The sequence below is a fragment of the Macrobrachium nipponense genome, chromosome 1 (assembly GCF_015104395.2).
Source record: "Macrobrachium nipponense isolate FS-2020 chromosome 1, ASM1510439v2, whole genome shotgun sequence".
In the NCBI taxonomy this organism is placed as follows: Eukaryota; Metazoa; Arthropoda; class Malacostraca; order Decapoda; family Palaemonidae; genus Macrobrachium; species Macrobrachium nipponense.
Genome location: NC_087200.1, coordinates 86,459,662 through 86,473,449, shown reverse-complemented (window position 1 = coordinate 86,473,449; position 13,788 = coordinate 86,459,662). Strand labels below are relative to the sequence as shown.

At 43.3% G+C, this 13,788-nt stretch overlaps 1 protein-coding gene across 3 annotated transcripts in view; it reads left to right on the top strand.

Annotated features, from left to right (window-relative positions):
• Positions 1 to 13,788, top strand: part of LOC135219431 (uncharacterized) — a 751,318-nt gene that overhangs the window by 389,484 nt on the left and 348,046 nt on the right. For all 3 annotated transcript variants that reach the window (XM_064256210.1, XM_064256211.1, XM_064256209.1), the window contains one exon: positions 3,396 to 3,501. In XM_064256210.1, the coding sequence (XP_064112280.1) occupies positions 3,396 to 3,501 (106 nt within the window). The remainder of the gene's footprint in view (positions 1 to 3,395; positions 3,502 to 13,788) is intronic.

Genomic DNA, 13,788 nt, shown 5'->3' with positions numbered 1-13,788 from the left:
ATGAACTAATGACGGCTGATTCAAAATCAAGCCAAACCACAGGAGTTCATGGACCATAGAATGCCAGTTTCAAGAGGTTCAACTGTACATTGTATAGAGATTAAGAGATGTGGAGAGAGTATTTTGAACAACTGTTAAATACTGAAAATGAGAGAGAGGAGATAAGGGAAGCACAGAGGGTGGAGGGACCAGTGATGGCAATACAGGATACAGAAGTGAAGAGAGCATTAAGTAAAATGAAGAATGATAAAGCACCAGTCAATCAGAATTCCAGTTGAAATTATCAAAATAACTAGGTACAGGGGAGGGAGAAATTGATGCTGGATTTATTAAACGCTATATGGGAAGAGGAAGAAATGCCAAGGGTCTGGGAGGAGAGTGTAATGGTGTATATATACAAGCAGAAGAGAGATGTCATGGATTGTGGTAACTACAGGGGAATTAGATTAACAGAGCATGGATTGAAAGTTTTAGAGGATACTGGATGAGAGATTAAGAGATGGTAAAGATCTGGGAAACAGCAGTATGGATTCATGAGAAGAAACGGGATGGTTTAGGCCATCTTCATAGTAAGACAGCTACGGTAAAAAGAGGCTAGATGGAAACCAGGAGCTCTGTTGTGCATTTAAAGACCTAGAGAAAGCATACAGTTGTATCCCAAGAGAAGTAATGTTTTGGTGTTTCAGGAAGAATAAAGTCCCAGAATTGTTGGCTAGGTTGGTCGAGGTGATATATCAAGGAACAAGTGCAAAAGTAATAACAGCAGTTGGGAAAACAGAAAACTTTGAAGTTAATGTTGGATTACAGCAGGGGTCAGCATCAAGCCCATTTTTCTTAAAAGACCAGAAATGAAGAGCTGTTGGAGTTGTATGCCAGCGATCTGGTAATTACTGCTGAAGAAGAGGATGACCTACAGAGAAGGGTTGGAGAGCGGCAGGAGTCTTTAAGAGACGGGTGGCTTAACGGTGAATGTGAATAAAACAAACGTTTTGATGAGCAGTGCGGAAGATAGAGACAGATGGTAATATAAGAAAGAAGAGGCTCAATTATAGAACAGGTGGAAATGTTGAAATACTTAGGATCTACTTTAAGCCAAGAGGGAGGATGTGAGGATGTAGTTGACAGTAGGATAAATGATGCGTTGGGGAAGTGGAGAGAGGTAGCTGGAGTAGTATGTGATAAGAAAATGCCAATCAAGCTAAAAGTCAAGATCTATAGCACAGTGATAAGACCATTGTTAATGTATGGATCGGAAACATGGGCTCTGAGAATTAAATAGGAAGTAAAGCTGGCGAGAACTGAGATGAGAATGCTGAGGTGGATTATGGTAATATCACTGCTTGAGAGATTGGAAAATGATGAAATAAGGAGAGAACAGGCTTAGTAAAGATTACAGTCATGATTTAGACAGTATGGGCTTGTGCTGAGGATGGATGACAAAGAGGGAGCGAAGAGGGCTTTGGAGGAACCTGTTAGAAGATGATGATCAAGAGGGAGAATCAGATGGTGAGATAAAGTGAAGGAAGATATGGAGAGAAGAGGTTTGGTGGAGGATGATGCCTTTGATAGAAGGCAGTGGAGTAGGCCCATCAGGTAACCGACCCCTTGATGTAGGGTAACGGTGGCAGGAGTGCATTAATGCTTGGTACTGTCAGGCATTCCTTAGCAGTTGTACCATAGAAAGTGTGCTATCTTCTGTTTTTGGTGCTGTGAGAAGGTTGAGAGCCACGCTACAATAGATTGTGGATTTCCACACTTATCTGTACAGAAATAGGCCATCTCCATTGCTGTGATGCTTGATATTTCTCAGGATTGAATGGTCCCCTCCAGCTTAAGGGCATTGACTTCTCAACCTTGTTTGAGTCATGCTCTTGAGGAGCAGTCTTGCCTTCCCTGGGAACTCAGGTTTTTGGAATGGGACATGAGTATTTCTCAGGAGCCTCACTTAGTCAGCATTTGAGCCCTATATTTAGTTTTTGGATAGAGATTTCTTACTCTAGAATTTTTTGGCCAGCCTTAGCATCAATGAAATGGTAAGGGAACTTGATGATTTCTTGTACCGAGGCTAGTACATGTAGGGATTAGGTTTTCATTCTTATTCTTTACTAAGTTTGTGGTGGAAACTCAAAACTCATTAGTTTCTGATGAAAGATTTGAAATAAAACTCAACATACGAGACTTGATTGTTTGTCTTGTACAAGCAGATGCAAGGTGTCCAAAAACACCATTTGTTTCCAGCTTTTAATTGATCTAGCCATAGATAGGTCATCTTTGCCTAAAACACAATTTCTTTCTGGGGTTTTAAGCGATTTGGCAAATGCATGGGTGATCTGTATCCAAAAGCACAATTTTTCTGGCTTTTTAAGTGATCTCTTAAATTCATAGGTCATGATACAGGGAATGACCTTACCTTTTGGCTTAAACTCCATGGAGTCTGGAGTACTACTGTGCCCCTTACCTTCGCAGTCAAAGTAACATAATCAATGGCTCAATCAGCTATTCATTCTACCTATGGGACATTGTCCTCAAGCCTTTGGATACCTTTCCCATAACACCTGTGGTGGCTTCTTAACTTGTGCACCTTAGTAGCTTGCATTCTGGCCTCATTTTCTTGCACCACTTAAGTACGACACAAACAGTGAGCCAGTTTGCATTAGGGGCCAATTGACCCTGGATGCCTAGGCTGCCTGTTAGAACTAGAGAAGTTTCCTTTTGTGGATTTTCTATAGTTTGGGTTGCAGCACAATAAAACTAATACAAAGAACAACAGTACGTAATTGGTTTACACAGAAAACATTTTTGTTTTTTAATATCTCATATTTTGTTTGCTGTTTTAATCCTTGTTTGTTGCTTTCATAGCTCTATATGTACTCTACTCTGTTTTGTTGTAATTTTATCATTAAGGCATCACATTCTTTGGGAGCTTGCTTTGTCAGTTGGTAGCCTTTAGGCATGTTTTATGTCAATTTGTGTATCAGGATGATAATCAGGATAATATGTGTAGTAATAATAATCTTGGTGTACAATTTTTGATAAAGTGTACAGAATTGGTGTTTTAATACAATAACACCTCAATTTAACAGAATTTAGGACTTATAGCACCATTAGTATAATGATATCATTGCTTCCATTTTGAGTGTGATAGATTAGGAACTGTGTGGAATTGCTGTTAGCTGTAAGATATTAAGAAAACATGAGTGCAGGCATAGTATATAGGGTCCTTGTTACTTAACAGACTTTGGTATTTATCAGAAAGCCAGACCCTCCCAAAGCTTCTATTGAGTTGAGGTGCTACTGTATATTAGCGAAACATAAAACTAAAAGAAAATTTATATTTATTTGATAGTAGTTGCACTATTTTTGTGCTTAAAGTCAAATATGTAACTCCTTTCAAGGTACCAGAGACAACTGTAAGGAGAAAAATTCCCCTAATTAGAGTTCCTGTGCGAATTGAAGACATTTACACTGATTCAGAGGATGATTCAAAAAAGACCCCAAAAGGTATGACATTTAGATATAATTTTTTCTTAGATATTTTAGTGTTTACATGTAGAAATTGGATGCAATTGCATCTAATAGTATTTGGTGGAGAAATAGAATATTTTCATAGATGTGTAATTAATATGGAATTTATTTCAAAAAAAATTTTCTGTTTAATTTCTTTCTTTTGCTTGACCATTTTGATTCTCTCTGTTCCCTTCCCTCAGTTTGTACAATGTATTTCTTTTCCTACCCTGCTGTCCCCATTTTCATTTTACGTTTAGTCTGGGCTTCAAGAAAGTGAGACGTACTCTACTTACCTGGCAGGTACATATATAGCTATAATCCTCTGTCGCACTGGCAGAATTTTCAAAACTCGCGGCAACCGCTAGATCACTGGTAGTTCAGGTGATCGCCACCCCTTTCCCGTGGCGCTAGCGCTTAGAACCATTCCCATTTACGTCAGATTTTCTCTGCCAGCCAAACCACCAACATCGTTGAGGGTTCCCTGCTAAGATTTCGGAACTCGTTGCTGACTTTTCACATTTGGAGAATTAGTTGGTATCGTATTGGAAAGTTGCTTTGGCAATCGCTGTGGATTTTTTCTTACAATGTCTGATTCTGGTGTGACTTTTAGAGTATGTGTGAAAGAAGGATGTAAGGTGAGACTGCCGAAAGCGTCGGTAGATCCTCACACTGTGTGTAAGAAATGTAGGGAGTGTGTGTGTACTTGGGACAATAGATGTAAGGAGTGTGAGAGTTTAAATGAAAAGGAGTGGAAGACTCACGAAATATGTGGAGAGATTAGAGAGAGACCGAGTTAGGAGATCTGTGTCTCGGAGTGAGAGGTCAGGCTCTTCAAGTAAGGCCTTGAATGATTCAGTATATATTTCTCCACTGCCTTCCCAAGTAGAAGTTGTTGCACCTTCTCCTCAGGTTTCTCCTGCGCCTGCTGCTGCTTCTGAGGATGCGAAGGACTCGCATTATGTACAAGTGTTTGCTGCCCTAGCATCTATGGGCGAACAGATTCCGCGTCTTACGGACAAAGTGGGTGCTTTTGATGTGTGTGACAGTGTAGTGGAGGGGGCGGCTGATCGTCTCTCTCATGCTCCTAGGCCTAGACCGCTGCCAAGCTCCCAGACCCAAGGGAAAAGGCATGTCAACAGTCGAAGGGAGGCGAGAGGGGTCCACATGCGATCAGTCGTCCCTTCAAGCAGTCCTGTTGCGTCCCAGGCTGCAGCAGTGCGCCGTAGGAAAGGCGTCACTGGGAAGTGTGTTACGTCTTCCGACAGTTTGGCGTCAGGGAAATATCGGCGTTATGCGGATGAATCGCGTCCACTCAAGAGGACGCACAGACCAACCTCATTTCAGGAGGACGCAGGACGCAAGACATCGACTACGAGTAAGTGAGATGGAGTAGCCCAGAGATTTTTTCATCAAGTGAGGATGAGGAAGAGATTCCTGTTAAAAGGAGGAGAACGTTTCGCTCGAGGGAGGACGCTAAACGTTCGATGACAGTCGGCTCTCCTGAGAAGGAATATCTTTCTGCGTCCTGGGGGCGCTCTCCTGTTTCGTCGCCTTCACGCAGACCTCAAGTATTTTCTCCTCGTCGGACGAGTGCTTCAGGACGTCGCTCTCCTTCTTCTCATGTTTTACTTCAGGAGACGGAGTCTAGAGACTTTATCAAGGAAATGCAAGGAAAATTATCAGACCTGGTTAAGTCTTGGGAAGCGAAGGATCAGCCTTCTGTGAGACGTAAGAACACATCTCTCCCCGTTAAGTCTTCCAAGAGGACGCATGATCGGAGTGTGCCACCGCCGCCTCATACTTCGGCGTCACGAACAGGACGCACAGTGACTTCCAGAAAGGACGATCGCTCAGTTGGGCAGGACGCAAGAAATCGCATAGACGTACGGTGGACGTGGATCAAGCGATGGACGCAGGCGGCAGGACGTTAGCCCTTCTTCTTCCCGTATTTTCTGAGATTTTTGTCAGGACACGATGCAAGATTCTCGTGCTAAACAAGTGGAAGATATGCGTTTAGACGAAGGATTACAGGAGGTTTCTTCAGCCGAAGAAGACGCTGAGGACTTGGCTTCTGAAGAGGAGAAAGATATGGAAGCTCCGTCTTCGGATTATAAAAGGTTGACTGATTGTCTCCTTTCTATTTTCGAAGGGGAATTTCAACCTTCAGCTCTGTTATCCCCACTTTCACAGTTCTCGAAGAACAAGAATACCAAGAAATCGTCTTTTCTGAAGATGACACTTTCGATTTCTGCCAAGAAAGCCCTGCAAAGGATTGACACCTGGTTGAAGGAGAAGAGGGAAGCTGGGAAGATTTCTTTCGCTTTTCCTCCGGCCAAGTTGGCCTCGAAGTCGGGGGTCTGGTATGCTACAGGGGAAAGTCTCGGCCTGGGAGTTCCTGCCTCCTCCCAGGGGGACTTCCAGCATTGTGGACAGCTCCCGCAGGCATGTCCTGCACGAGGCCAAGGTTTGGTGGACGTCTTCAGAGCTGGATCATCTTCTGAAAGGTGTCTTTCGGACTTTCGAAGTGTTCAACTTTCTTAACTGGTCATTGGGAGCGCTTGCGCGCACTTTAGAAGAAAAGGATTCGTCTGCTCATCAACTACCAAGCAGTATTATGTCCTGCATGGATAAAGCCCTGAGAGATGGGGCGAATGAATTAGCGTCCCTATTTACAGCAGGAGTTTTGAAAAAGAGGTCCCTCCTGTGCTCTTTTGCGGCGAAAGGCGTGTCCAACGCGCAAAAATCAGAGTTGATTTTCTCCCCTTTATCAAATCAACTTTTTCCTGCAGAGTTGGTCAAAGACATCTCGTTGTCGTTAACACAGAAGGCGACTCAGGATCTGCTGTCTTCTTCTGTAAGGAAATTTTTGCCACAAAAAGGAGTTAAGAAGACTCCGAAGGAGTCAAGGCTACCTCAACAGCCGTTTCGAGGCAAAACATTTCCTCGTTCCTCCTTATGAGGAAAAAGGGCTCTTCCCAAGAGAGGGTCGAAGCCAGCTAACAAACAGTGATGTACAAGTCCTCCAGTCATCAGTTGGTGCCAGACTCCAGGATTTTTGGGAAGTTTGACACAACAAGGGAGCGGGCCCTTGGGTCGTCACGGTAGCCAGGGAAGGTTACAAGATCCCCTTCCTAAAGAAGCCTCCTCTTTCTACATCACCGAGAGACCTAGGATCCCATTACCACGATCCAGAGAAAGAAGAGGATCTGCAGGAGCAAATCCGCTCCATGATCAAGAAAGGAGTGATAGAACCTGTTCTGGACCACTCCTCTCCAGGATTCTACAACAGGCTTTTCTTGGTAGCGAAAGCCTCGGGCGGATGGAGGCCGGTGTTGGATGTAAGTCACCTCAATTTGTTTGTGGAAAAAACAAAATTCACTATGGAAACGACCGAATCAGTACTAGCAGCGGTACGTCCAGGGGACTGGATGGTCACCCTGGACCTTCAAGACGCGTATTTCCACATCCCCATTCATCCAGGATCAAGAAAGTATTTGAGGTTTATGAGCCAGAACAGGGTATGTCAGTTCAAAGCTCTTTGCTTTGGACTTTGCACGGCTCCGCAAGTGTTCACGAGAGTGATGACGAACGTGGCGAAGTGGCTGCATCTTCTAGGGATCAGGGTATCGCTACACCTAGACGACTGGCTTGTAAGATCCCAATCAAGACAACAGTGTCTGGAGGACTTAGAAACAACTTTGAAATTCACAAACGAATTGGGTCTGATAGTGAATTTAGAAAAGTTGAATCTGATCCCCAAACAGGAGATAATCTATTTGGGGATTCAGATTGCCTCAGTGACTTTTCGGGCTTTTCCGTCACCAGACAGGCAAGTTCAGTGCCTTCGGAAAGTACAAGCCTTTCTAGAGAAAGACCAATGCTCGGCGCGAGCGTGGATGAGCTTGTTGGGGACACTCTTGTCGCTGGAGCGGTTTGTTTCTCTAGGAAGACTTCGCATGAGACCTTTACAAATCTTCCTGAACGAAGTATGGCCAAGAAAATCGCAACCGGATTCCTTCCTGTTTCGAATTCCTTACAAGATCAAGAAGGAATTACTTTGGTGGCTAACTCTGGGAAAGTTAGCGGAGGGAGCGTCACTCCGACTAAGGAACCCAGACCTTGTATTATTTTCAGACGCTTCGGACGCAGGCTGGGGAGTGACTCTAGGCCCTCAAGAAGTGTCAGGTCGTTGGAGCAAGGAGGAAGCGTCTTGGCATATAAACAGGAAGGAACTGATGGCGATTTTCTTGGCTTTGAAAGCGTTCAAGGCGTTGATCTGCAACAAGGTGGTACAAGTGAACGCGGACAATACCTCAGCTCTGGCATACATTCGCAAGCAAGGTGGAATGCACTCAGTTTCACTGTGCAAATTAGTGGAAGAAGTCCTCCTGTGGGCAGAGAAGGAGAACGTCACCCTGCTCACCAGGCTCATTCAAGGGGAGAAGAATGTGAGAGCAGACCTGTTGAGCAGGGAATGTCAATTGCTGTCTACAGAGTGGACCCTTCATCTAGAAGTATGCCAGAGTCTGTGGAATTTATGGGGTCGTCCAGTGGTGGATTTATTTGCGACCGCAAATACGAAGAGGCTACCGACATACTGCTTTCCAGTCCCAGACCGTCAAGCAGTCGCAGTGGATGCCTTCCTTCTAGACTGGACAGGCCTAGATGCGTACGCCTTTCCTCCGTTCAAAATTCTAGGAAAGGTGATGAAGAAATTCAGGGAGAGTCAAGGCACGAGACTGACTCTCATAGCCCCCTACTGGCTGGCACAAGATTGGTTCACAGAGGTACTGGAATGGACAGTCGACACACCAAGAACACTTCCAACAAGAGTAGATCTACTCAAACAGCCCCACTTCAACAGGTATCACAAGAACACCCTCGCTCTGGGTCTGACTGCGTTCAGACTATCGAAAGACTTGTCAGAGCGAGGGGGTTTTCTAAGGAAGCGGCCAAAGCTGTGGCCAGAGTAAGAAGAGCCTCAACAATCAAGGTGTACCAGGCAAAGTGGGAGTCCTTTCGTAAGTGGTGTAAGAGTCGAAAGGTTTCTTCTTCCAGTACCTCTGTGACCCAGATTGCAGACTTCCTTCTGTATTTGAAGGAGGAAGCAGGATTATGTACACAGACAATCAAAGGCCACAGGAGTATGTTGGCCTCTGTTTTCAGGCACAGGGGATTAGATATTACTAACAATCTGGATCTGAGAGACCTCATAAGGTCCTTTGAAACAAGGAAAGAACAACGCTATAGGGCTCCTTCTTGGAACCTAGATATAGTTCTAAAATTCCTGGGAACTAAGAAGTTTGAACCAATGGTTCAGGCTTCTTTAAGAGATGTCTCTAAAAAGACGATCTTTTTGGTGGCCTTGGCCACAGCGAAAAGAGTGAGTGAACTACAAGCTATTAGTAGACATGTGGGCTGAAAACATGACATGGCAATATGCTCTTTTCAGGAAGAATTCTTAGCCAAGAACAAAAACCCATCTCATCCCTGGCCAAGATCTTTTGAAATTGCGGGTTTATCAGATCTTGTGGGACAAGAACAAGAGAGAGTTCTCTGGCCAGTAAGGGCTTTGCGCCATTCCCTGGAGAGAACTAAGAGTATTAGAGGTACTTCAGAATCACTTTGGTGCTCTGTGAAGGACCCCAGCAGAGCCATGACTAAGAACGCTATCGCTTTCTTCATAAGGGAGCTTATTAAGGATTCTCATATGCTATGCCAGGAAGAGAACTTCGGCCTTCTTAAGGTTAGGGCGCACGAGGTAAGAGCGGTAGCTACGTCCTTGGCGTTCAAGAGAAATATGGCCCTCAAAGATATTATTGAAACGACGTTTTGGAGGACTAACTCAGTTTTTGCCTCTCACTATCTGAGAAACGTCAAAACAACGTTCGACAATTGTCAAACTTTGGGCCCTTACGTATCCTCAGGTGCAGTATTGGGCAAAGGAGTTGCCACCCCATAACTTTCTAACATGCTAGGAGATTTTAATTAGTTTTGTGTTTTATGGTTGTCTGAGAGGATTTAGTACCTCTTCAGTCTATGGAGTATTGTTGTTAGTTATATGCGTATGTGTGTGGTTCAGGTGGACTAACATTTCCTAGCATGAATGCCCGTGGTGAGAGAGGGCTAGGGTGTACTGTCAATGAATTGGTCCCGTCCAGTTGTCAGACCCTTTTGATGGCTTCTTCAACACTCAGGTCACATCCTAGTTGAAAGCTAATAAGGTTTAGCAGGCTAAGAGGCAGGACCTATGAAGTCAGCTACCTTAGCAGGTAAGGAACCTAAGAGTATTTTAAAAATTTTAATTAAGTTTTAAACTCTGACGATGTTGCCTTTGACCCACCACCAAATGTGTCAATCAGCTATATATATACCTGCCAGGTAAGTGTCATACATGAAATTGACGTTATTATGATATAACAAAGTTTCATGTACACTTACCTGGCAGGTATATATAATTAAATTCCCACCCGCCTCCCCTCAGGAGACAGGGTTCAGAGAAAATCTGATGTAAATGGGAATGGTTCTGAGCGCTAGCGCCACAGGAAAGGGGTGGCGATCACCTGAACTCCCAGTGATTTAGCGGTTGCCGCGAGTTTTGAAAATTCTGCCAGTGCGACAGAGGATTATAGCTATATATATACCTGCCAGGTAAGTATACATGAAACTTTGTTATATCATAATAACATCATTTTGATGTAGGAAAAGCCTATTTTTGGGATCCGCTGTGAGTCCTCAAAGGAGTTAGACTCTCATGGTCCCCACAGGATTCCATGAGACAGACCAGCCAATCTCAAAGAATTCTCTTATTGTTGGTCTTGACTTGAATAGCACTTATTGGCCCATTGATAGAATATAAAGGACTCAGGACAAGAGGATGCTATCTCTTGTCCACATCCACAGCGACTGCCTTGTTTCTTTATCCCTTCATCCTGCTCACACAGTTGTGATAACAGCAGGTATGTTGGCTACTTTCCACATTATACACCAGGTTGTTACAAGATAAATGACCACCTCAGTCCCATGCCTATTTGTCAAGGAAAGTGGGTGGGTTTTAGGACTCACAGTGGGTACCTAAAATAGGGTTTTCATATGTCGTAACCTGCTTTTTGATAGTGTAGGTGCTGTTCAGCCTCAAAGGAACTTACAAAAGAAATTAACAGCTTATGAAATGGCTTAGTTCCTAATAAATATATTGCAATACACTCCCTGAACATCTGAATTAGCCTTGGTCACTGACCAGCCCAAACTATATCCCCACAGACTTACCCATAATTTGGGTAAAATTTAACTACCATCATTACCACGCTGCAGGTAAACACTGTCTACTGAGTTACCTGTACCACCATTGGCAACACTGCTGCCAGAACCAGCTGGCAGAGCACCCCCCATCCAATTGCTTGTTCGCTTGAGTGACAGGACGTACGTATGTCCTGGCTCAAGCAAATTGTTTGGTCTGGTAGCCCGACCTTCACAGCTTTTGGCCTGTATTTTCCTGTTGATGACTTTGGATTACGATTTGCATCGCTCTTTTGGATTTGGGCTCTTCTAAAGACGTTTGACGCTGCTTATGAATACAAACATGCTCCAGAAGGAAGCACCTTCATCCATCCCTTTGAAGTCCGCCTCATCTACCACGCCCTCGGATCAATCCTGCAGCGGCGATGTGGGATCTCACCTGCAAGAAGTGGATGAATACACTCAAGCATGACAGACATTCTCGTTGTATTAGCTGTAGAGAAGTTAAGTTATCTTAGTTTTACCAGACCACTGACCTAATTAACAGCTCTCCTAGGGCTGGCCCGAAGGATTAGATATTTTTACGTAGCTAGTAATGAACTTGCATAACACGGATCCAATTTTTCACCCACCAATGGAATTGTCACCACCGTGGATTTTAAATCGAATAAAGATATGTACCTCCCTGTCTTACCTACTCAAAAAACAAATGACAAGTACAGAAATGTACCGCCAACATGCTTTGGAGCACATTAGAAGGAAAGGAAACAAATTTATGGTATATACAGACGGCTCCAAAAATAATGTTGGAGTAGGAGTATCTGCATATTCGAAATATATGGTAATAAAAAAAAAAGCCTACCTTTATATCATCAGCATTTACTGCTGAAGTCACAGCCATACAGATGGCTCTTGATATGATATCTGAGGCAAAAGCAAGTGTCTCTGTTATTTTCAGTGACTCATGTAGCGATATAGATGCTATAAGACAGTATAAATCAGGAAACCAAATAGTGTAGGAAATACAAATAAGAATTCATCAACTCCTCCAATCAGGATTATCAATGGAAATATGTTGGATCCCAGCACACTTGGGAATAAAAGGAAATTAATATGCAGACTCTGCTGCCAAATTAGCCTGCGCTATCCCTCCAACAATTACACATGCCCCAGTGTCAGACTGGGTAAAATCTGTTAAACTATTGATTTATTAGGATTGGAAAGGAGAATGGGCCTCGGTGCCAACAACAAATAAACTTAAAAACATAAAAACTGATGTGTATGCATGGAGGACATCCTCACAGGAGGAAAGATCAAAAGAGGTGATCCTAGCAAGGCTGCGTATAGGACACACAAGATTCTCGCATGGTCACTTGATGTCAACACCACATGCTGACCCAATGAAGTGTATCTACGGAATTCAAAAATGAAAAGTAATTTTACTGAAAGCAAAGATTTTTCAATTAATAACATCATAAATTTTTTAAATAAGAGGTTTCTCAAATAAAGTCTAAAAAAATTTTAAAATTAATTAATTTATTTATTTATTATTATTTTTTATTATTATTATTATTTTATTTTTTTTATTTATTTTATTTTTTTATTTATTTTATTTTATTTTATTTTATTTTTTTCTCTGGATTGGTCCCTGAGAACCAGCCCGAGAAGAGTCTACTTGAGACTCAGAGGTCTGGAAAAACTAACCCCTATTAATATAACGTAGCTAGGAACCAATTGGTTACCTAGTAACAGGACCTACAGCTTATTGTGGGATCCAAACCACATTATATCGAGAAATTAATTTCTATTACCAGAAATAAATTCCTCTGGTTCCGCTTTGGCCAAGCCGAGAATCGAACTTCGGACCACTGGATTGGTAGGCAAGCGCGAAATCCACTCGTCCAACGAGGAACTAGCTGTGGGGAAGTGCAGTGTAGTATTAACCAGAGATGTGAAGAGTGTAGAGAGTGGTCAGTAGACCAAATGGAGAATTATTTGAAGCACAGGAAGGCACTAGCTTCTAGGAACAAGCATAGGTTAGCACCGAAACCTAGGAAGGTAGATGAAGAAAATCTTGAGTCAGTGTTATTTAGGAAATTTGAGGATAGGTTGTCATCGAGGATGACTAGCCTTTTTACTAATCTAATGGCTAAGTTGAATGAAGATAGGGATAATAGTAATAGGATGGTAGATTCTAATCGCTCTTTTTCAGCTCCCCTGCCTGTTCCAGAACAAACCTAATGGGTACCGGGGGTCATGGAGAACCGCAACCCCAGAGGGTAGGATCTACTCCCCCCCCCCAGCACAGAGCAGGCAGTGTCAGCTGCAGACCCCCCTTTCCCTTTCCTCCATAGGTGTAAGTACAAAAGGTGATTTAGCAATAAGAGAGACTCAGACTGTCAGGTATGCTAGTTTTCAGGATGAGAAGTTGCAGGAGCAGTTGCCTACAGGTTCAGGTTCGCGTTTTTCGGGCAGGACAGGGTCCTCACGGAAATTTTATTTCCATTCTTGAGTTTTCCTCGAGACAAGGCTCCAAGTCGTCAGGTAATTTAGTAGTTGAATTGGTGCCTGTTGAAGATTGTATTGATGTCACCCCTTTGTCCTCGAAGTTTCCATTTCCTGCTAGAGCAAAGGCAGAGTTAGTTTCTGGTGGTGGTTCTTTGGAGGCTCTGTCATTTAATCTGGCAGAATTCAATGCAAATATATTAGGTTTATCACAAGGTTACAGGTTGTTGCTTAGGCAGTGCTTTCACCTGCATTTCCACAATATTCTGGATTATGTTATCAGGAATTTCTCTTGAGTTTTTGAGTGACATGTATCAGGATTATCAGGGGAGGAGGGGATTCTCATTTCCGTCTTTCTATAGTGTCTCTCTTCATTCCTGCCACCCAAATCTTCTTCTCAAACCTCTTCTCACCCCTCTTCTCACCCCCCCTTTTTCGGGTCATATTTCGGCTTCTTCATCAGTCTGTCCTCAGGTACCCCCTTCTGGTTTGCCTCCTGTTAGTTCCATCTCTTTGGGACAAGCAATTTCTCAGTCT